A 22,912-nucleotide genomic window follows, 5' to 3' on the forward strand; every position below is an offset into this window, starting at 1 on the left:
CACACAGAGCTACCGAGGTAGAACTCACATGTACAGGTGGATGAGTTTCTCTTTATTCCCTTTTCTCTAAACAAACCTGCATCAGACGAATAGCTGACAACTGCCTTTCTTTCCTGGCCCTCCCTTTCCCTTCCTCACGCTCCCTCTCTCCTTTAGATGTGACTCAGAAGGGAATCTTTCACAAACCAAGATGTGTGACATCCAGGAAAATATTAAATCCTACTGGTTTAGTCCTAGAAATAGTAAATAAACCAGCAAACATACAGGCACCTTTGAAGCTCAGTTCATGTTTTCCTATGGAAGGCCTCTAGCCAGGAACAATGTAAATGACACTCCCACATGAACAAAAATAACCAACTTCAGTCCTTTAAAACCATGTTGAGGATCACCTGATGATCTTTTCATACACTTCTACACTGACATCCAGGGCAGAAGCAGGATCTCTCCACATGAACCCTTCTGAAATGAGTGATTCTGTCTCGAGAGCCTCCAACAGGAGCTGCTGATGTGCTGGAGCCTCAGGAAGAACAAGCCAGCAGGCCTGTGACTCAGAGCTCTTGGACTCACACCTTTATTAATAAGCTTATTTTCCTTTCTTTCCAGTGAATTCTGAAAATCAATCCTTTTGTCAACTGCCTTGTGAACAGCGTACATGAGGGCAGCTGCAAGGAATTCCTGCAGTCATAAAGAAGTGTAGGCACATATTCCTGTGCTCCTCTCCTGCCATAAATAATTCCATTTGCTCAATGCTGAGGACTTCTCCAACAAATAAGAACCGTTTATGCAAGCAAGGAGGGAAAGGTTCACTTTGCAAAGGGCAGAGAATGGATGTGGAAAGAGAATCAGACAGACATACAAGAAACAACAAAACAAAAGCTGCTTTTTGGCCACAGAGAGATCAGTCTTTCTTCAGATAAAACCAATCAGAGCCCATTAACAGAGTGTTCTCCCACTGCCTTCAGGCCACAGTGACAGGTAAAATGCTCCCTTCAGCAGCAGCTGGACTAACACGTGTTTCCCACAGGGGTTTTTCACAGGTTGACATTTGAAGTTATTTGTCAGATGCCTGTAGTGAAAACATCAAACTGCAGCCCAAAGCAAAGCTGCTGCTCTGACCCCTCCCGTGGGTTTGGGGGTCAGCAGCCTGGCCCAGCCAAGGTCCAGGTGTTCCCCAGAACCACAGAGAGCTCCTTCCACCCCACAACAAAGCAGGCACACATTCTGGAAGGGATGCTTGGCCCTGACAGGACAGAGGAATGTGGAACTCACTGCAGGCCCTCCCACAGTGGGATTTGGTCCCAGGCTGGGCCCTTGCACAGGTAGGAAATAAATTTCACATTAGGCTGAAGTACCTCTAAGCACTCACACACTGTTCTTCAGTGCTTCTTAGCATAAAGACCTGTAAAAGCAGGAAATGAGTTAAATGCTTTCTTCCAGCTATTTGTCCATGAAGCAACTCGTGATTGGATCCATTTAAGATAAAAAAGAAAGACTGAGAGCAGATAAGAGTCCACTGGCAGGTATTTCTAAATGTCACTCTGCTCACAGAACGCTCTCAGCTGCTGCTGCATTCCCAGCCTTCCTCTTCCTTCCTCCAGCCCATGTCCTTCCAGAGCACCCATCAGCACTGCCAAGGGAGGGTTACAAAGGCACATTTTCCAGTGGAGGTAGTGACTTTTGAAAGGGCATGACTGGGCACCCTCTCCTCTGCCAGGGCTGCTGCAAAGCACACAGAGGTTACCTCGAAGGTGTTCACAGGGGGAGGGCTGGGGCTGAAGTGTGATCAAATCCCATCCAGGGGAACGCTGGATGAACTTCCCAGCAGCAGAGGGCACTGGGCAGACAGGTATGAAGGTAAGGTAATTAGTGAGGTCAGTTTATCAGGGCATCCAAATTCTTCTCCCATTCTCAGCCTTTGTGAAACTCCTGCTGGAGGGATTCAGACTGTCTGACAAAGGTTATTTGAGTAAAACCTGTGCTGCTTCAGAAGAGAGAACCAGCCCCCTCAGTGCCCTGCCCCAAGGGAGGAGGGGATGGACAGAGGCTCAGCTGGGCTTGGAGATCCCTCTGCTGTGCCAGAATTACTCAGGCACATGAGAGAGCCAGTGTCAGAGGAGGAATCACAAGTCCCTTCTCCTGACTCTGTACCCAATGTTCCCAAGATGTGTTTCCATATCAGTGCCTTTCTCTGCCAGGGTTTAAGTTATGTAACTGCTCTGTCCAGAACCTGGGTCAGGGGTTTCTCAGAGGCAGCAAATGCTTCTCTGCCACCATTAAATCCCCACCTGCAAGCTGGGTTCAAATGCCACAGCCCTGTTGTGACTGCACATCAACACCCCGGGTGTTTTAAGAATCACTTTGCTGTTGCTCTAAGACTGCCCAGTGTGGGGAGAGGATGTGGGGAGCCTTCAGCCAGACACCCTGCTCAGCAGCACGAAAAGCAGCACAAGGACCCCAGAAGAGCTCTGCCAGCAGAGCTCTGTGCTTGTACAGCCCAGCTGCTCTGGGGGACCGAGCTGCCTCCCCAGCTGGGGAGCAGCACAGGCAGCTTCACCTCCATCCACAACCCCCAGGCACAAGCAGCCCCAGACATGTGCCACAGTGTGCTTTACTGATAGCCTGGCTGGTTGCTAAGGACTTTTTTCCCAGAAGATTCATGTTTGCTCACTGCTTCCAGGCAGCAGCAGCAGCAATTCTTGCAATTAAGATGTGAAAGTTCTCTCAGGAAGGAGAACCAAACCATTATTAAAAAGTCATTGAACTTTAAAGGGCCTCCTTGCTGGCCACTCCAGAAAGCAACAAGAAACTCTGTAAATCTGGAAAGGACAGAAATAGAAAGCAAACACAGGAGCAAGCAGCAGCACCTGCTCTGCCCTGGGGATGCCAAGGGGGTGATCTGGTTCTCGAGGCAGGGCAGCTGGGGGCCAGCCAAGGTGCACAGGTGGCACTGGCCAGCTGTGGGAGGCCACAGAGGAGCCCTGGGGCAGGGAACACCTCGGGGGCTGCAGAAGGAGCTGGTGTCAGGCTGGGCAGTGCCCAGAGGGAATGAGCAGCGAGGGAAGCAGGTCAGCTCTCAAGGTCTCTGGCAGAGCACTGGCTTCTGTTTCATTCAGCCCCTGCCTGGGACAGGGCAGGAGGGTGAGAGAGCTCCAGAGAGGAACCTCAGCACCCTGATAAATGGCAAAGGCAAGAAAAGCAATTGCTGTTCTTCCTTTACTAGAGAATTTTCCGAGTCTCTCCACAGATTGTGTTCTTCACTGATATCCCCGGGCAGTGTTATCAGGAGAAACAGAAAAGCACATCCTCTCACCTCCATTTCTGTAGTCTTTTGGACTATGAGGAACCACTAGAGACAAGGACAAGGCAGTAAAACCTGCCTCCCTGATCCCCTAAGAGATCCCTGATGATGCTTCCTCCTAGACTGTTGATCTGGGTTACTGGGATGTGTGGAAATTAAAGGAAAATATTTTGCACAGGAAGTTCCCAATCTTTTCCAGTCATCAGCTCAGTTCTTTATGATTTCCAAATCATAAAGAACTGAGCTAATATGAACAAAATATTAGCTCAAATATGAACAAAACCTCCCTTTCCCTGAGACTGAACCTCCTTCTCAGGTGTGGGATGCCTGAGATGAGAATTTTGATCTGCACTGCAGAACCACTGCCTTCCTCTGCCTCAGGTAATTTACTGGGCTGAGTTTATCCTGGAAGAAGAATCACTTCTTCCTCCTGGAAACCCTTCCTCTCTCCACACCTCACTTTTAAATGGAAATGTCACCAGAGGAGGGTACAGAGGGTACCATGGCAGATGCTCCTCCTGAAATCAGCCTCTCCTCACCACGAGCAGGATTCACCAGGGCTCTGGAGACCTGGGGGAAGGAAGGCAGGAGCAAGGCAAGGATCCATCTCCAAACTCACAGAACAGTCCCCTCCTGTTCTGGCTAAACACCAACACCACTTTCTCACTCTTTAGATCCTTCCCACTTCAGTATGGAGAAGGGAAACCAGACATGAGGATAACTGGGACTGGACCTCTGCCTCCCCCTGAGGACCCCCCACCCACGCTGTAGAAGCTGAGACACAGCTCAGAATCCTTCAGAAAGCCAAGTCTGGAACATTTCAGTTTTCCACAATAAGGAATTCCTAACTCATCTGACAGACCACGGAACAGAAAGCACATCCATAACCTGTAAAATCTGACCCTGGCTCTCACTGCACCTGCCCAACAGTCCCCAGGGAAGGAGAGCTGTGGGCCTTGGTGCCAGCTGCAGCACAGATCTGTTCTTTCCTGCTCCTCCTTAGGACTAAATCAGATGTATACTTTTACATAATTTTACATATGTTCAGCTTTTCTCTTCTCTGTTTTAAATGTTGAACTGCTTTGTTTTCCCCCTCATGTCCAAGCTTTTCACTTTTCTTTGTGGTTCCTGCTATCACCTTATCAGCAAAGAGCTATATACATTTATTAGATTGTACCCACTTCTGACAAGGAAACTTAATTCCATTTTCTGACATCTTTTTAAGATCAAAGAGAAAATACACATGTGAAAACAACACACCTTCATTTTACTGAAACAGGGAGAATTATTTTTAAATTCAAAGCTGGTTTGCCTCGCAAATACTACAACCAGAATTTGGAATTTTTGCCCTGAATTACAATGGGAAGTCTCATCACTACAGTGTATTGTCTTTGTTTATTGAACTATGTAAGTTTTGTATTTCTATATAACATAACAATTATTGGGGTTTACAGCCAGTTGGAACATTTGGAAGTCCAGCAAGTTATTTTCAAATTGTCAGGACTGATTTTCAGGCCAGGTGTAGAGTGGTTTCAGTATCAATGTTCCCTCTCTTTGGAGCTGATGGGTGTAGGAAATAGAAGTTTAGCATTGCAGGCAAAGTCACTTTGAACTGTAACTACTGTGTCTCCAGGGGAGGGATTCTGCAGAATCCCACTCCAGGGTAGTGATTCTGTTATTTTATGATAGAACTACTAGGAAGTGGTATGAAAAAGAACTAGGCTTTTTTTATTTAACATTTACATTTCTTATATGGCTATAATTTAGTCTCTTTAAATGTCAAGCTTTTTAAAATGAGCACTTTCCACATTTTGATGTTGTTGGGTGTTTTGTATTCTCCTCACAATTAGAAATGACATCAGTGATTATAAAACAACATTAGGTATTCCAAAATCTCAGCTGCACAGATTTCCTGTTTCACTTTTTCCTCATCCCTTCTCTGAAGGTCACAAAGGAAGTGAAACAGATGTGCTGTTGCAGAATCTATCTTCTCTGCATTCAGCAAACATTAAATTCTGAGATCTTCACCCTGGGTGCTTTGGGTCCATGTCCTCTCCCTCTGAGCACATCTCTGTGTCACATCTACTGTCCCTCTGCAAGGGGAGCAGGACCAGGCTCTGGAGGGCCTGGGCTGGTGCTGCTGCTCCTGAGAACACCTGGGAGCCCCTGGAACACCCTGTGCTCAGTGCTCAGCCTGAATTCCTGTGCTCAGCCTGAATTCCTGTGCTCAGCCTGAATTCCTGCTCAATCCACTGGCCCTCATCCTCTGACTGGCATCCTGCCACTGAGAACATCTCACAAAGGAAAAGGAGTTCTTAAAACCACTGGCTTGAAGAAGGATGGAAAAGTCAGGGAATAATTCTCTTAATTGACTACTCTTCTTACTACTTGTAATCTAGAGGAAATCTAATTAATTCTACATGAAGAACCACTATTCTGTGGTGAAGTGTAATTCCTGATCTCAGGGGCTTCAGCTTACCAGTTGTCGAATTATCCAATTACACACTTGTTAAAATCCATTTTGGGGAGATTTTCATGGCTCGTAAATAAATAATTTCAAAACCTTAAATCCCCAGGAGAAAAAAAAAAAAAAAAAAAAAAGGAAGAAAAAAGAAAAAAGAGAGGGAGGCCCCCAGCCCCCAAATCAGGAAGAACATCTAATAATAATGTCAAGAAGCTGCAAAGAGAGATCCCAGCCTGGTCTGCTCCAGCAGCACCCCAGGGGTGATGATCTATTTCAGCAGGGAGAAATGCTCTGCTTCTCTCCAGCAAGGCTGTATTCAAACCACTGCTCTGAAGGGAACCAATTAAGGCAGCATCCCCTTCACCCTGCCAAAAGGAACAATCTCCAAGGGAGAGCAGAGCCAAGCCAAGGACAAGGCTGCTCTGGAGCCAGCCCAGGGCCACCAGGCTGGGCAGGCAATGCCCTGAGAGCCAGGGGGGCTGGGGCTGGGCTGGAGCCCACAGCTGGAGCCCCACAGCTGGAGCACTTTTCTGCTCTAAACGAGGTCCCTTTCAGCTGGCGGAAATTGGCTCCACAAAAATGATCAAATTATAAAATAATTATAAGACCATCGTTCTGAAAACTCAATTCACCACCAAATGATTTCTGTTTTAAACTCAGAACGTTTGTAAGAGCAGTGGTTTTGCAGCAGTGTGAAAACAGGCCAGCACTTCTAAATCTTGTGTCCAAAGGAGGGACAGGTCCTGCTGAAACCTGCTCTAAATTCACATCTGCCATGTTTTCCTGGTCCTTCTACATTTCATAGCTCCAGAGCAACACAGAGATTGTCAGGGTGAAGGATTGGGCTTGTCTCAAAGCCTGTTCAGTCTAATCAAAGAAAACACATGTAACTCACACTTCAGAAAGAACAGCTCTTATGCAAAGCCATTTTTCTTAGGCTTTAACTCCTAAGGAAAATTCCCTTGTGCCTGTTCCTGCTTCCCTGGGGAGCCCCATTTCCAGGTGCCACATCAAGCTGTGTGGCTGTCAGCAGCTGTGCCAGCAGGCAGCCCCAGCCCTCGTCACTCACTGCCCTCTGACAGAGCCAGGCTGCTGCTGCTCCAGGTGATCACAGCATCACTCAGCCCCACCACAGCTCCAGGGACAACCCAGCATTTCCAACCTCCTGTCCCCAGCAACAGCTTCAGCAGGATCCCCTTCCATCCCCCGTGCTGAGGGTGGCAGAGGAAGGACTGGGCTGAAGGAGATCTGCCCCGTGGCTGTCACTGCCTGGGCACGTGGGGAGCCACCCGTGTGTGGGGTGCTGCAGTGAGCAGTGATTCCTGCAGTGCCTGCTCCACACAGCAACGCAGAGTCTGACTGGGCAGGGAGAGCTGCTGCCATTGCAAAGGCTAAGGGCCCCAGGGTGGTCATGAATTCTGCAAGGAAACACCCACAGGAGGTGGCACTTGCTGCCTGGAGATGGGGTGTGCTCCACTGCCAAGTGCCTGCATTCCTCACCCCACCCTCTGCACACAAAGCCAGGGCTGGTGGGCACAGCTGGCCTGCCACAGCAAGGCCAGGCTTTGGGGAGCAGCAGCAAGAGCAGGCAGCTGAACCCCAAACCCAGCTGTATTTCCAGACAGCTCCAGCTGGAAATGAGCCCTGAAATCAGCCCCAGTGCAAGGAGCAAGAGCCCTGAAATCAGCCCCAGTGCAAGGAACAGGAGCCCTGAAATCAGTCCCAGTGCAAGGAACACGAGCCCTGAAATCAGCCCCAGTGCAAGGAACACCAGCCCTGAAATCAGCCCCAGTGCAAGGAACACCAGCCCTGAAATCAGCCCCAGTGCAAGGAACACCAGCCCTGAAATCAGCCCCAGTGCAAGGAGCAAGAGCCCTGAAATCAGCCCCAGTGCAAGGAACATCAGCCCTGAAATCAGCCCCAGTGCAAGGAACACCAGCCCTGAAATCAGCCCCAGTGCAAGGAACAAGAGCCCTGAAATCAGCCCCAGTGCAAGGAACAAGAGCCCTGAAATCAGCCCCAGTGCAAGGAACAAGAGCCCTGAAATCAGCCCCAGTGCAAGGAACATCAGCCCTGAAATCAGCCCCAGTGCAAGGAACATGAGCCCTGAAATCAGCCCCAGTGCAAGGAACACCAGCCCTGAAATCAGCCCCAGTGCAAGGAGCAAGAGCCCTGAAATCAGCCCCAGTGCAAGGAACACCAGCCCTGAAATCAGCCCCAGTGCAAGGAACAAGAGCCCTGAAATCAGCCCCAGTGCAAGGAGCAAGAGCCCTGAAATCAGCCCCAGTGCAAGGAACAGGAGCCCTGAAATCAGCCCCAGTGCAAGGAACAGGAGCCCTGGAATCAGCCCCACTTGAAGGATGTTCACCTGTTGAACACAGACTGCAGAACTGCCACACCCCAGGGCACTGCCCAGGGCCTGGTCCATCACTGGGGTGCAGAGGTGCCAAGGGCACAAGCTGTGAAAAGCCTGAGTATTTAACATCCACATCCAGGAAAAATGTCCTGCAGCTTCAGACCCCTGTGATTCAGTGAAGTCCTGAGGCACCACAGACTCTCCCGTGCTAATGAAACACTTCTCCCATCAGCTGCACGGGCTGACTGCAGCTCCCAGGATGGGGAACAGAATCTGATCAGACTCCCACACTGCACAGGGATTGATTAACGAGCTCTGCAGTACAAAGTCCTTGCAGTGGAAGGTGCCTGAGCACCAGAACCCATCCATAAGGGAGGTTTCTGGATCCAGGCAAAGCTGGGAGAGCCACAGCCAGTGAGACAGTCTGTTCCTCTGGACTGCCACAGGAATATTCCAGAATCAGACGGACACAGCAGCCCAGAAAGAGTCCAGGGAAAATCTGTGGTTTTACTGCTGTCAGTAGTGACCCTGGAACAGACTGCTGCTCAAAAGTGCAGACAATATCAGCTGGGAAGGCATTGGCAATACACGAGCTTGAACTACTAAACAGAAGCAACAGATGAACCCAAGGATTCAGGAAAAGGAAATGGAATGAAATGCTGTCACTGTGAGAAGTTTCATCACGGGGACTGGACTGAGAGTCAGAACTTCAGCCATCAGGGAAGAGTCTCCAGTCTGGAACAACGGAGCAGCAGAAAGGCCTGGATGTAACTGAGTCACAGTTATGTGCCAGTGCAGAGAAGAGCCACGACCAACCCTGCAAAAGCCCAGGAAACAGAACCAGACCCTGGCATGCATCTTCTGAGACAGAGAACAAACACCTCCAGGACATAAACACTTGCACAACAATGGCAAGAGAATCTATCTGCTGTTCTGACATCAGCTGGGATGTCTACTTCCAAGAAAGGCGACTCCAAAGCAGAGCTGCTGGGTGCTGAGGCATCACTGGGAGAATGGCAAGCCTGGTTTATGGTGTGGAATCTGAAGTCCTTGGCCTGTCTAATTTCAGGAAGCAATAGAATATATTTCTGAAAAGAAAGTGGTTGCTGGCAATATCACAGTGATCCAACGGTTTCTCCCTTTCTTAGGAGTAGATTTCATCTGTGATTCACTAATCATTTTGATTTAAAAAGGCTCCTTTTCAGCACTGGGTAACATTTTAATTAAATATTTGAAAACTTGCCGAATACTGTAATTGCAATTTAAAAGCTATGAATTAGGAAGGTAAAAGCTTTTATCTACTCTCTAGACATCTCTTTCTTTTCCATAAAGCTGTCAGTGGAAGTCTTTAGGAACAGTCCCTCATTGAATTGGAGCAGGACAGAGGGTTTGGCTGACGTGACCCTGCCCTGCTCAGCTGCCAGGCAGGGCTCAGGCTGCTCCCAGCCCAAGCACATCCCCAAATCCATCTGCTCCTCTCCATCCCTGCAAGGGGAGACTCACCTTTCAGAAAAGCTCAGATTCCACCCCAGCTCAGAGGGTGGGTGGGGTGGGGAGGCTGCAGCAGCCCCAGAATGCCACTGCAGCAGCCCACTGGGAATTCTGGTAGCCAAGCCTGAGTGCACCCCCAGTGTGCACCAGGACATGAACAGCACCATTTACCAGTGAAACGTGTCAGGCACATGGATTTATAAGGGCATTAGCACCCTGGGCATTTACAAAATCCACCAGAGCCAGCCACTGCCATGACAGCTGATCCCTGTAATTATTAGAAATAATTGCAGTACAAATAAAGTTTCCTTTATAATAAATAGCCTCTTTACTGCCACAACTGATTTTATTTATTTACCTGGTCTGCTTATACAGCTTCTCATGCTGTAAGTAGAACACTTTACTTGCTGTCAACACGTTCATTAAAGTTTTAAAAAGAACATCAGGAGCAGGTTGAAACAATGGCATACATGAAATTACATGTTCAGCTATAAAGACCAGTAAAAAAAACCAACCCAAATTATTCCTGTCTCCAAAACCAGAGAAATAACAAAACACATTATTTTCATTGTGCTTCTTTCTAAATGGAAGAGGAGTAATTTTTTTAATTTACTTTAATTTTCAAATGCTTTGCAAGGACCACAGGGGAAACTGAAGTACCAAACTAACCCAAGTTGGATGCCCAAAGGGCTGCACGTGAACCCTCACTGCCTCAGCACCAAGTGCAGCAGGACAGGGATCTGGAGGTCGGGAATGCCCCGAGCTCCTTCCCTGGCACTGCAGTGCAGAGAAGGATTTCCCTTCCCAGCCTGCCAGGGGTCCAGGGACTGCTGCCATTTGTCTCTGCCCTCTCCCCTCCCCTCCATCCCCACACCTGCTGCCTTGCAGATGCCATCTCCTGGCAGCTTCACAGGCTGCATGTGACCTTTGAGCACGCAGCTCTGTGCTGCTGCAAAATGGCTTTTCTTCATCTTTAATGGAAATTAAGAGACTGAGAGATTTGTAGCAGCTGCCAGCAGAAGCTATTTTTGTTCTCAGGAGCTATATTTTGCCACTATATCACTTGATAATAAAGCAATCACGGCTCGTGGGCACACCTGAGGAGAGCTCTGCTTTCCTGCCACCTCTGGGACCAGTGGGGAGGAAACCTTTTATCTTTTCAATTATGTATGGAGAGAACAGAAACCCCAACATCCCACATTACCTCAGTCTGATCCTTCCACAGCCCTAACCCTCGACCAGAACTCGTGGGCCTGCACTGCAGGGCCCAGCTGACAGCAGAGCTGGGCTCAATACCCCAGCCCAGGATATTCTGGGAGAGCCTCTTCAAGAGCAGAGGGGTGGCACAGCCCTCATTTGGGAGCCAGCCCAGGTTCAGCTGGGAGACACACCCTGCCATCAAGGCACCAGGGAGAAAACCTGGGTTTGGTTAAATAAAGAACCACAGCACTGAGTAGTTGGAGTTGGTAAATACAAATAACAAGAGCAGCCAGTTCTGGGAGTCTGGAAGTGCAGAGAACACCTCCAGTCTTCAGTAATGGCATAATTAACTTGCTATCACCAGGCAAACATCCAGGTTACATTTTTTAAATGCTTTGAGATTGATTTTTGTTTTTCTTTCAGCACTAAATAATAATGTGTCAATATTTTCTAACAGATTGCCTCAAAACAGAAATGAGGCACAGCCAGACCTCACCCAGGCATGCTTCATCTCCAACAACACAGAAATGTGAAAGGGACAGAAGAGGAAATGCACAGACTTCTGACTGCACTTGAAACTTGGGTATCCAACAGGCATTTTTAGGTAAAAACAAGGCTGAAGGATCAGGCCATGTTCAAGTCCTGTGGTTTTCACTGTGACCACGGGGTACCTGCTTGAGTGCACTCCTGCAGAACAGACAGCTGGCTACGTGCTGCATTTTGTGCTCCCCAGCTAATTCAAATTAATCAGAGCTCATGCCATTCCTTTTATTTCTTTTCTCACTCTCAAATGGACATGGAGTCAGAATTCAGGATGTGGAAATCCTGTCTCTCAGGAAGCCCAGGCCAAGGTAAGAGCACTCAGGTCAGAGATGCACCACGATGGAGGAGTGCCCGAGCACACCTCGTGCTGCAGCCACAGCACTTCTGAGCAGGGCAAATGCCACCAGCTCAGCTTCTGCCCAAAAACCTTCTGAGAGCAGGGGAAATGCCACCAGCTCAGCTTCTGCCCCAAAACCTTCTGAGAGCAGGGGAAATGCCACCAGCTCAGCTTCTGCCCCAAAACCTTCTGAGAGCAGGGGAAATGCCACCAGCTCAGCTTCTGCCCCCCAAAACCTTCTGAGCAGGGCAAATGCCACCAGCTCACCTTCTGCCCCAAAAACCTTCTGAGAGCAGGGGAAATGCCACCAGCTCAGCTTCTGCCCCCCAAAACCTTCTGAGCAGGGGAAATGCCACCAGCTCAGCTTCTGCCCCCCAAAACCTTCTGAGAGCAGGGCAAATGCCACCAGCTCAGCTTCTGCCCCCCAAAACCTTCTGAGCAGGGGAAATGCCACCAGCTCAGCTTCTGCCCCACAAACCTTCTGAGCAGGGCAAATGCCACCAGCTCAGCTTCTGCCCCAAAAACCTTCTGAGCAGGGCAAATGCCACCAGCTCAGCTTCTGCCCCACAAACCTTCTGAGCAGGGCAAATGCCACCAGCTCAGCTTCTGCCCCCAAAACCTTCTGAGCAGGGGAAATGCCACCAGCTCAGCTTCTGCCCCACAAACCTTCTGAGAGCAGGGGAAATGCCACCAGCTCAGCTTCTGCCCCCAAAACCTTCTGAGCAGGGCAAATGCCACCAGCTCAGCTTCTGCCCCCCAAAACCTTCTGAGAGCAGGGGAAATGCCACCAGCTCAGCTTCTGCCCCCCAAAACCTTCTGAGAGCAGGGCAAATGCCACCAGCTCAGCTTCTGCACCCCAAAACCTTCTGAGCAGGGCAAATGCCACCAGCCCAGCTTCTGCCCCCCAAAACCTTCTGAGAGCAGGGCAAATGCCACCAGCTCAGCTTCTGCCCCAACACCTTCTGAGCAGGGCAAATGCCACCAGCTCAGCTTCTGCCCCCCAAAACCTTCTGAGAGCAGGGCAAATGCCACCAGCTCAGCTTCTGCCCCCCAAAACCACTGCAGCAGCCCAAGAGCAGGAGCTGGCCTCCCAGGCAGGACCTGAGTCCCAAGGTGTTTCCCTCTGTCCCTCCCTCCCCTCCCAGCTGTTGTGCCCCAGCCCTGCAGAATGGCAAACAGTTCCTTACCATAGCCAAAGGGAGAACTCCTACCAGGTCCTTCTGGCTTACGTAGATCTTGGAGATTCCCAGATCTGAAGTGGTGTCTCCAGGATATTGCACCTGCCAGGTGATGAGCTGGGTCTCAGGTAGGTCAGTCAGCTCTTCAATTTCAAAATCAATCTGCATGATTTCAGAGGAAGGACCCTCCGCACTGCAGCAAAAAAGGAATGAAATGTTCATTCACATCACTGATAAGCCAGGAATATAATTGCTTTTATGTTAATAATACCTTGGATTAAGGCTCCTTCAAAGAGAGGATTTGGTGGGATGATGGATTAAACAATGAATTAATAATCTGTACTTGTCTCGAGACTTCAGGTTGTTTCCCACCCATTCAAGTGGCTCAGGAACACCCTGTGACTGGATCACTGTGCACTGCTCCATTTCACAGGGGGAGAAACTCAGCAAAGGCAGAACAGAGGCTGAAAGTACAGCCCAAACTGACTGCCAGACCCCTCTCAATGAGCACACTGCATTTCCTCCCTGCTACAGCAGCACGTCAACAAACCTGAAGGGAATCACTGCTGGAAAGGGGAAACCACTGCATCCAAAGTATTTTGTGTTTATTAAAAAGACAGGCATGGAAGAAAGGTCAAAGCTCGGGATGGGGTCTGTGAACAAGGGCAGCAGGGAGCAGAGGACTGCAAAACTCAGAATTAATTTCTGGCTATACTGCTACCTCGCTGTGAGTGTCAGTGGGAAGCTCCTTTTGTCCTTTGCTAAACCAGGAATTACAGATAATCGAGCTTGTTGTGAGAGTTACAGAACTGGGTTGTTTAATATCAGCCAGTCCTGCCAGGATCCTGGAGAGAAAAGCCCCAGAGAAGAGCAGAGCCTCACTGGGTGGGGCACTGGGTGTGGCACTGGGTGTGGCACTGGGTGGGGCACTGGGGCTTCGGGAGCTGTCCTTCCTGGGTTCCAGCTTTGTGTCACAGGATTCCACACGGCAGAAATGCAAAGAGGGAAGACTGGAAAGGGAATTGATGCAATTCCTGTGAAGTTTGTTATAAAAGCAGCTCCTGCATGGAAAGGCAGTGAAGATTGCATTGTTAAGGTGAGCTCCTTAGGCCAGTGGCATTGAGAGAGACAAGAAAATGCTCAATTTCCTGTAAAGCTGCAGAGGAATGGGGAATTTCTTAGCAGTGCACAAATCCAGGGGACACTCAGAATGCTTTTACTCCTGAAGCACTGAATGCTGAACCAGCTTCAGTGTTTGTGTGGAGGAGAAAGGAAAGAGCAGAATTTCTTTCTGGGGGATAATCCTCAAAGAGAGGCAGACTGGCACAGCACGGAGGTGTCACAAGGCATTTCTGCTGGAGAGTGCAACTTGGAAAATGGGAACATTTCAGCAGCTGATTAGAGAATCCCAAAATGCACCCAAACCCCAGCAGGCTTCCCAGCTGATGTGGGAAAAGAGCTGAAACTAAGAGTACACTTTTATGAAGACCACTTATGACAACAGCCCCAGACTGGGACTCTTCCCAAGATCCTGAGAGATTTCCACTGTGCTGACTGAATGCAGAGCTTTACCCAATGCCTCCTGAAGAGCCTGCTCTGATCCTCTGTAAGGTTTGTATTGCAGTGGATGCACTGCGTTCTCTCCCTCCTGGATGGAATTTAAAGCAAGCCAAAATAGAACACATTGTGTTCAATTTCTCATTTCTTCATGTCATGGAGAAAGAGCAGGATTTCCAAACTAGCACTGAATGCAGTCTCAATCCATGCAGACCTAGGTGGGGTTTGGCTGTCTGTCTCTGCCCCCACACACGCTCAGGATGGCTCTGGCACGCTGGGCTTCAAAAGATGAGTCTGGACTCTGGGTTTTTTCAGCCTTCAGAATTGTTTATTATTTCTTATCTATAAAGTCCTTTCTCTGCCCTAAGGATCTGACCAGCACAGAGCCAAAGGCACTCTGCCCACCCCCAAGGTGGTCACATCTTTTATAACAAAAACTACATATATCATATTTACCTTTTGTCCCCAATACCTGTCACCCTCGTCACCAAGTGCACCCTCACCCCAGACCCATCCCCAAATGCCAACATCACTCCAGAAGATGGAAGACAGGAAGAAGAAAGAAGAGCCTGGTGGCACACCCTGATTCCTCCATCTTGTCTCTGCAACCCCCCTGTACCAAAACCCCAAAATTTGTGATTCACCCTATAATGATATCTTCCCTTCACCATTCACACCCGAGTGATTCTCACAGGTTCCATCTCCTCATACATTGGTGGCACATCCTAGATGGATCAAAATCAAGCCACCAAGTGCTTTTGGCAACATTCCAGGACTCCCGAGCCCCCCAGGGGTTCTCTGGGTAGCTCTGGACATCAGGAGTGATGTGCTGAGCTCCCACAGACCTAGGTGGGATCAGAGGCTGCTTTCTGCAGCTGTGACCACTGGATCTCAGTCACCCTAACTGTGTGAGCAGGGAGGGGCAGAGCCTGCTCTGTGCAGGGTGTCCCACCCCAGCTCCTGTGCTCGAGGAGCTCCTGCAATCTTCAGGCACTCTGCTCTGCTGCCTCTGGCTCTGAGAGGGGCCCTGCCCAGGCCCTTGGCCAGGGCTGACACCACATTTCTTCAGTGGCACAGCTCAGAGGGATGTCACAGCCTGCTCTGAAGGGGCACTGCAAACCCAGGAGCAGCTCCTGGACGTGGGCAGTGCTCTGAGGTCAAGGATGCCACGCTGCCCTCACCAGCTGGGGGTCTCTGTGCCCCCAGCACCTGCCTCCTCCTGCAGCTCCCCAGAACAGCCCTGCAATGTTCCCATCGAACACTGAACCCTGCTCCAGCCCTGGCTGCTGCAGGCTGGAATGCACTGGAGCAGCCCGAAGCCATCAATATGCAAACCAGGAAAGTGAACAGAGAGCCTGGGGCACAGGAAGGAGAGAAAAGGTGATTTTATTCTCCAACAGCCCCACAAACTCCTGCAGGCACCAAAGGACTCTGTGGCCTGAAACACTGCTCAGCCAGGGCAAGGGGGGACAGCAGAGCTCAGGAAAGGCAGAAATGTTCCCAGGATAACTGGGAAAACTTCCCAGCAGAGAGAAGGGTGGCAGCAGCACAGCTGGCCCCAGCAGGCCTGAAGGGGTTTGTGAAAACCATTACACGGGAGAGAAAATTAAACTGAAAATTACTTTCCCATAAAAGGAGGGGATGAGATGATTTATGCACCACAAAGTGGAAAAAAGGTGACGTTTCAGACAGAAGTTAATTTTTTGGGTAAAAGTAAGGTCATGTGCTATGCTGTCATTCAGACAAAACCCCCAAGTTCCCTTCCCTGTGTGGGAGGAAACAACATCAACCCACAGCAGATGCAGGACAAATGCCTGAAAAGCCAAAGCACTGCCAAGCTGGAACAAAGCTCTGTTTTTTCTAAAAAAAGTTTCATTTCTGATACAGATTCTGTTTAAAATGAAAAAAAGAAACCTTTTCCTATGGTATTTTCCCAGAATGTAAACAATTTCACTCAAAGGATCTCACAAACCTTCTCTGCTCCTCTCTTCTGGAATTTTAAGCCATTACTACTGATACCATCACTGAACAGGGCTTGTTTCCTAACCAAGAGTGAGGAGGTAGAAAGGAAATCAAAGATCACTAGAGAATCAGCCCCTCCTTCAGAATATTTGCTTTTTGGTACCTCCTTCCCTCCTCTCCCCAGCCCTAGAGCTCCCCTGGAGCACACGGGCATTGCATTTCCATCCTTAGAGCAGCAGATGCCCAGCAGTGCCAAAGTCTTTAAATAAAGTGGATTTTATCCATGTTTTTGCAGTGCTCCTGGGAACATGCAGCCCAGTAACAAACTGTCTTCACACCTAAACAGATTTTGGGTGGGGAAAAAAAGGAGGAGGAAACTAGAAGATATTAAGAGAAAAGAAATCACTGAGTGAAAAATCTCCTGTACCAGAAGGAATATATATATATATATATATATGTGTGTGTGTGTGTATCCCATCTATATTTAAAGTAGCCAGGAGAGAATCCTGATAATCTTTTCATTTATTTTTACCAAGAAAAGATTGTCTGTCTAGTCTTTGCTGAATTCTTAAAAAATATCCACAACTCTGGTTTCAGGAGAGAGAATCCTTTGATTTGTGAGGGTTTTTTGTTTGTTTTAAGAAGCCTCTACATCTGAGTCAAACTGTTGTGGCAGGAGGGACATTTGCATTCCTCTCCACATTTGCTGGGCAGACAGAGATCACAGCTCTGCTGAATAAACAGCCACTTGTGATGCACTGAAGCCCTTCTGCTGCCAGCACCTCGTGGGGAGAGCAGGGGAGGTGTGGGGTCCTGCAGGGCACCAGCGGGGCAGTGCCAGGAACAGGAACCCTCAAACACCAGGGCTGCTGTCCAAAAAGGAGTCAGAGGAGTCCTGTAGCCTCGTCTGAGTAAAGGGAGAGGCCACGGGGCATTTCCCATGGCTCTCTCAACATTCTGGAGGACAGAGCCTCCCTTTTATCCCAGTTTTATCCCAGCCACACTTCCCCCTCTTCCCCCACTGGCCGAGGTAGTTGAGAGGTGCAGACCTCCCCAAACCCCTCCTACCAAGACCCCTTCTCAAGTATAACCCCCCTTTTCCTCTGCTTGTGTCAGCCAGTGGCACTCCTGTGGAATCCATGGTTCTTCCCACTGTTTCTCATCTCTGGATCTAACTTCCCCTCTCAGCAGACCCACAGCTGGTCTGTAAAGACAAACCTCTCTCATTCCCTTCATCCCTCAGGGGAATCCTTCCCACTGTTCCTCGTGTCTCCCAGTGCCAGTCCTGCCAGCAGACCCAGATTTGTTTGCAAATCCCTGACTCCTTTGGGAGGAGCCCTCTGTGAGTCTGGGGGCTGCTCCAGGTGGGCTCTCCTTGCTGCTGCCCAGGCCCCAGGGCTCTGCTGCAACTGCCCCAGGGGGGATTGCACCCCCTGCCCCAGGGGGGATGGATGGGGTCAGGGCCACCAGCACATTTCAGCTCTTGTCTTGTGTTTCCTTGTGGGTCTGTTCTGTACCTGCATCCAGACTGCTGCCCTTGGGGTCTGGGCAGAACACAGCCTGCTCTGTGCCAGGGGACAGCTGGGCACAGCCTGGGGCACAGGGCTGGGGAAGGAAAGCTCTGGGGCTGGGCACAGCCTGGAGCACAGGGCTGGGGAAGGAGAGCTCTGGGGCTGGGCACAGCCTGGGGCACAGGGCTGGGGAAGGAGAGCTCTGGGGCTGGGCACAGCCTGGGGCACAGGGCTGGGGAAGGAGAGCTCTGGGGCTGGGCACAGCCTGGGGCACAGGGCTGGGGAAGGAGAGCCCTGGGGCTGGGCACAGCCTGGGGCACAGGGCTGGGGAAGGAGCCCCTGGGGCTGGGCACAGCCTGGGGCACAGGGCTGGGAAAGGACCCCCCTCCCCTGGGGCTGGGCACAGCCTGGGGCACAGGGCTGGGGAAAGGAGCCCCTGGGGCTGGGCACAGCCTGGGGCACAGGGCTGGGGAAGGAGCCCCTGGGGCTGGGCAGGCTGTGGCATCTTCTCTTGTTCACATTCTCCCTCTCCCAGGTACCACAAGTTAAAATCCCCACAGTACTCTTACAGAGAGACAGTTCTTATTTAATGAATCCAATCCAATTGATTTTCCCTCTGCTTTCCAGACTAGAGTGCAATCATGAATATTTTTCACCTTGGTTTTGGAGAAAGCTTTTAGACCTGCAATAACAACTGCAGGTTTCCATGGACTATTTTGTTCCTACAACTGGTCCTTAAGGTAAAAAAATCAAATGCTGCAAGAACTGCCATGAAGCAGGAGTCTCAAGCAGCACTGGGGCTGGCTCAGCTCCAGAAGGAGAGCTCACCACGGGCAGCTCTGCTCTCCCTCATCCAGCCAGGGCTGGGAATCCTGCTGGCCTTGCCAGGCAGATCCCAGCCCTCCCTGGCCCTCAAAAAGAACATGTCTGAGTTCACCCAAAAAGCTGGAATTTTATTAAGCCAAAGCCAGCAGCATGGTGCAGCACTGCCCCACGTGCTGTCAGCACACTGACAGCTCATCCTCTGCACATCACACAAATAACACAAACTGAAATATTTCAGACAAGAAGGTGAGACCTGGGGCTCAGCCCATCCCGAGGTCAGAGAGGGCACTCCAAACCCAATGTCTGCAGAACCTGGAGCACTGGGCTACAGCAAAGATCATTACTCACCCCTGATGTATCAAGAGAAGGTGATACATACAGCACTACATTACCATTTAACTTTATTCAGTGTCATCTTACTATTAAAAATTCAGGATAGGTAGGCTGAAAAGTCATTTTTCCGTGGGCATCACCATATGAAGTGAACCAACTAGCAAGAAAAATCACCAAGAAATGAGTCTACTAATCATGTAATAGAGTTATTTTTAAAAATTGATCCATCTCTCTGGAGCTTGACATCAGTAGTGTTGGTTGAGAAATATTTGCTGAATTATTTATTTGACTTTTATTTTTTTGCTATTGTCAAATAAATTATTCACAATATGATTTTCCAGCTGTTGATAGCACTTTTCCCAAATAACTCAATCCAAAAGAGAGCAAAAATTAGCAAACCTCTTAATATAATATCAATTTAAAACATAATTACCCACCAGGTCAGCAGTTCAGTTCAGAGCCAGGGCTCTGAGCGTCCCCTGGCGTGGCAAACCCAGGGATCATTTCCCAAATCACTCTGACTTCATTCCATCCCATGTGATAATCACTCAAGAAATGGTCCCCAGCAGTCAGGGCCACCAGGTCCCTCTGCAGCAGCCCCAGCCTGGGCAGGAGGCAGAGCTGAAGGCTACAAAAATGGTTTTACTGACAGGGCAAAGTCCAGTAAAACCCTGCAAATACACTCAGTCCAGCTCTCTGCACTGCTGCTTTATTGTCCTTGGCACAGAAATAACAATAAAGGTGGGCTAACTCCCTTTAGGTGTGGTGGAGCTGCAGGGGAGGAGAGCACAGAGCCCCAGGTGCTCACAGCTCACTGCTCAAGGGTCTGCAGGGTCCAGCCAAGGCTCACACCACAGACAGCCAGGGAATGTGGGGCTGGCTGGCTTATCAAGGGGGAACACCTGGGAAAATGAACCCAGCTGCCATTTTATGGGCAGGAAAGCCAGGCACCAAGGCTTCAGTCAGGAACACTGAGCACAGCAGGCAGGGAGGGGTTTGCTCAGCACTGGCAGTGAGATTCACAGCATACCCACACCTGAGCCTCTGGATCAAGAACCCTCCTGAGCATTCCTAAAAAGAGCTTTCCATGTTTCACTGACATCACAATCTGGCAGGCTGGTAACACCCTCACAGCCTCCTGGAAATGAAAGAAACCTCCTTCTGACTGGCAGGAGCTGCAGAACCCCTGCACTGCTCGGAGGGAATGACCCAGGATCTTCCTGCTAAAACCCTGCAGAGGCAGCACTGCAAATATTGACTCCAGAGTAATCCCAGCACAGCAGACAGACCAAGCACCGTGCTCAGCACAGCCCTGCAGCACCACTCACTCCTCACCCTACAAACAGTTATCACCTAAAAGCCCCTCTCACACAGGACCAGCAAATTTACACTTGGGCATAAACATATGTGGGGCTAGACTTTGGAATCCAGAATGCTTGTGAAATTATGCCCCCTGCTAATTTTTAACAACTTTAATTGTGGCATTGAATCCAGAGTGGCAGATCTGGTGCCTTGGCACTTAGCTGCAGCTCTCCACAGTGAGATCTGTAACTCCTTTTTAATGCCTTGCTTATTGGTGTCCACACTGCTCCCACAAATGCAATTACATAGAAAAGCAGCATTGCATTCCACAAGACTCACACTGTCAAAGTATTTCAAAATTAGGGACTTATCTGGAGATACCTGCCAAGGCACATCCAATATATGAGATTAGTGCCCTCAGCTGCAGGAATTTCCTCTGCTGTGAACTATTCAGCAAGTATTTCTGCTGAACTCGTACATCTTCCAAAACTGCAAAGTCCTTTTCAATTAAAATAAAAATTTCTAGAAAGAGTTTTCTTTACACAATTGTTCAGCGTTTGCCAAGTCCAGAATTAAAAAAAGGAAACACTTTCCAGCTTTCTTAATATTGAAATGGAAGCTTTCAGAACCCCATTTGTTTCTTATTTTTAAGCAATAATATGAAAATAAACTGAAGAGAGAAGATACACCTTGCCTCCCTCCAAACCCAGCTTTTTGAAAGAGCTTTAGGATGAAATATATTTTAAATCACAGAATTACAGGGCAGTCTTGGTTAGGAGAGCCCTCTGAAACCCACCTGGTGTGGCACCTTTGTCAAGGTAGATAATTTCTCAGTAAACTGTTCTGTCTGTTCCAGTCAGGACAGGACCCTGCTCCAGCTGTGGTACGTTTTTGTTGGAGCAGATGTTTCCCCTCCACACACCTTGGCATGATCTGACAGCCATGAGGAAATCACACAGACAGGATGATGGGACAGGTCTGCAGCTGAGTCCCAGGGCCTGTCAGAGCCAGTCACAGCTCTTGATGCACTGGTGGCATTACAAACTGTGGGAGCTCAGGAGCTCTCAGCAGTCCTGCTCTTGGCAGCATGAGCTGGTGGAGCCAATCCTGTTGGGGTGCACCTGCTGTTCCCCCTGGAGGCTGTGCAGCACCTGAGCTCGGGGCTGGGCAGCTGCAGGGGGACACAAGGCTCTGGCAGTCCTTGGGTGTGCTCTCAGGAGCGATGGAAAGAACAAAAACAATACAAATAAAACATAATAACAGCAGTGGCAGGTTATGATTGTAGTTACACTGCAGGGAATCACCCCGTGGGAGGTGCCCAGAGACAGCAAAGCCCCCGAGGGCAGGGAGCAGTGCAGGAATCGGTGCAGGAATTGGCAGCACTGGTTTGTGCCCCTGGGTGTCCCTGCTGGGATCTGTGTCCCTGCTGGGATCTGTGTCCCTGGGTGTCCCTGCTGGGATCTGTGTCCCTGGGTGTCCCTGCTGGGATCTGTGTCCCTGGGTGTCCCTGCTGGGATCTGTGTCCCTGCTGGGATCTGTGACCCTGCTGGAATCTGTGTCCCTGCTGGGATCTGTGTCCCTGGGTGTCCCTGGGTGTCCCTGCTGGGATCTGTGTCCCTGGGTGTCCCTGCTGGGATCTGTGTCCCTGGGGGCTCCCAGTCCCACCCTCGGGGGGCTCTGTGTCCCCCAGCAGCAGCAGCAGCAGCAGCCCAGTGTCGCTGCTGCCAGCGGTGCAGGAGCTGCTGCAGCAAACCCCAAGGGCAGAGACCCCTGTGCAGGCAGATCCCACCTGCAGAGGGAAATCCAGGGCAGCAGAAAACAAAGCTGCAGCCTGGGCTGGGCTGCTCCCTGCCAGGGCAGCCACCACACCGTATCATCTCTCCATAAACTCACCAAGCTCCACGCTAAAGGCACTTAGGGATTTGAAATGCCTATTCCCTGAAAGACTTCTGCAGAAGCTGATTATTCTAATGGCAGAAGCAGCCAGAGGAGCCACCCTGGCTGGAGCTGAAGTCAGAATTCCAAGAGCCCATCCCAGCCAGACATGCACGGGATAATGGCCAATGCAGCTCCTCCTCCTGCAAGTGCTCTCAGTAAACCACCGAGCTCCTGCAATGGCTGCTAACAGCTCCCTCCTCCAGAATTATTCCTTCCAAGTCTCCGTGTCCTCAAATCACCTCCAGCCAAACAGCTGTAAACAAAACCATTACTGCAGAGAGACTTAAATGGACTTCAAATATTCCCTGATCTGAGGAGGCAGATGAGAATGGTGGGCTCCCACCACCTCACCTCAGCACACTCTGGCAGGACGTGGCTGCACTCGTTTGTCATTTCCAAAGGAAATTACTCTTTCAGTACAAATAATAGCATGATCAGACTCATAACTAGAAAAGTGGAGGAGACAGGAAAACAGCCATGGCATGAAATGCTCCCTGAAATCCTCAGGACAGGTGCCCCTGAGAATAGGAAATATCCCCTGGCCAGAGAGAGGAGCCCGTGCTGTCAGCTGGGGAGGTGACAGAACCCGTCACCCAGCCCTCCTTGTGGGCAGACTC

At 49.9% G+C, this 22,912-nt stretch overlaps 1 protein-coding gene across 1 annotated transcript in view; it reads right to left on the minus strand.

The window, feature by feature from the left end:
* Positions 1 to 22,912, minus strand: part of TMEM132D (transmembrane protein 132D) — a 208,189-nt gene that overhangs the window by 71,416 nt on the left and 113,861 nt on the right. The window contains exon 4 of the mRNA XM_059863227.1: positions 12,877 to 13,060. Coding sequence (XP_059719210.1) covers positions 12,877 to 13,060 — 184 coding nt within the window. The remainder of the gene's footprint in view (positions 1 to 12,876; positions 13,061 to 22,912) is intronic.

The sequence above is a fragment of the Haemorhous mexicanus genome, chromosome 19, assembly GCF_027477595.1.
Source record: "Haemorhous mexicanus isolate bHaeMex1 chromosome 19, bHaeMex1.pri, whole genome shotgun sequence".
Taxonomy (NCBI): domain Eukaryota; kingdom Metazoa; phylum Chordata; class Aves; order Passeriformes; family Fringillidae; genus Haemorhous; species Haemorhous mexicanus.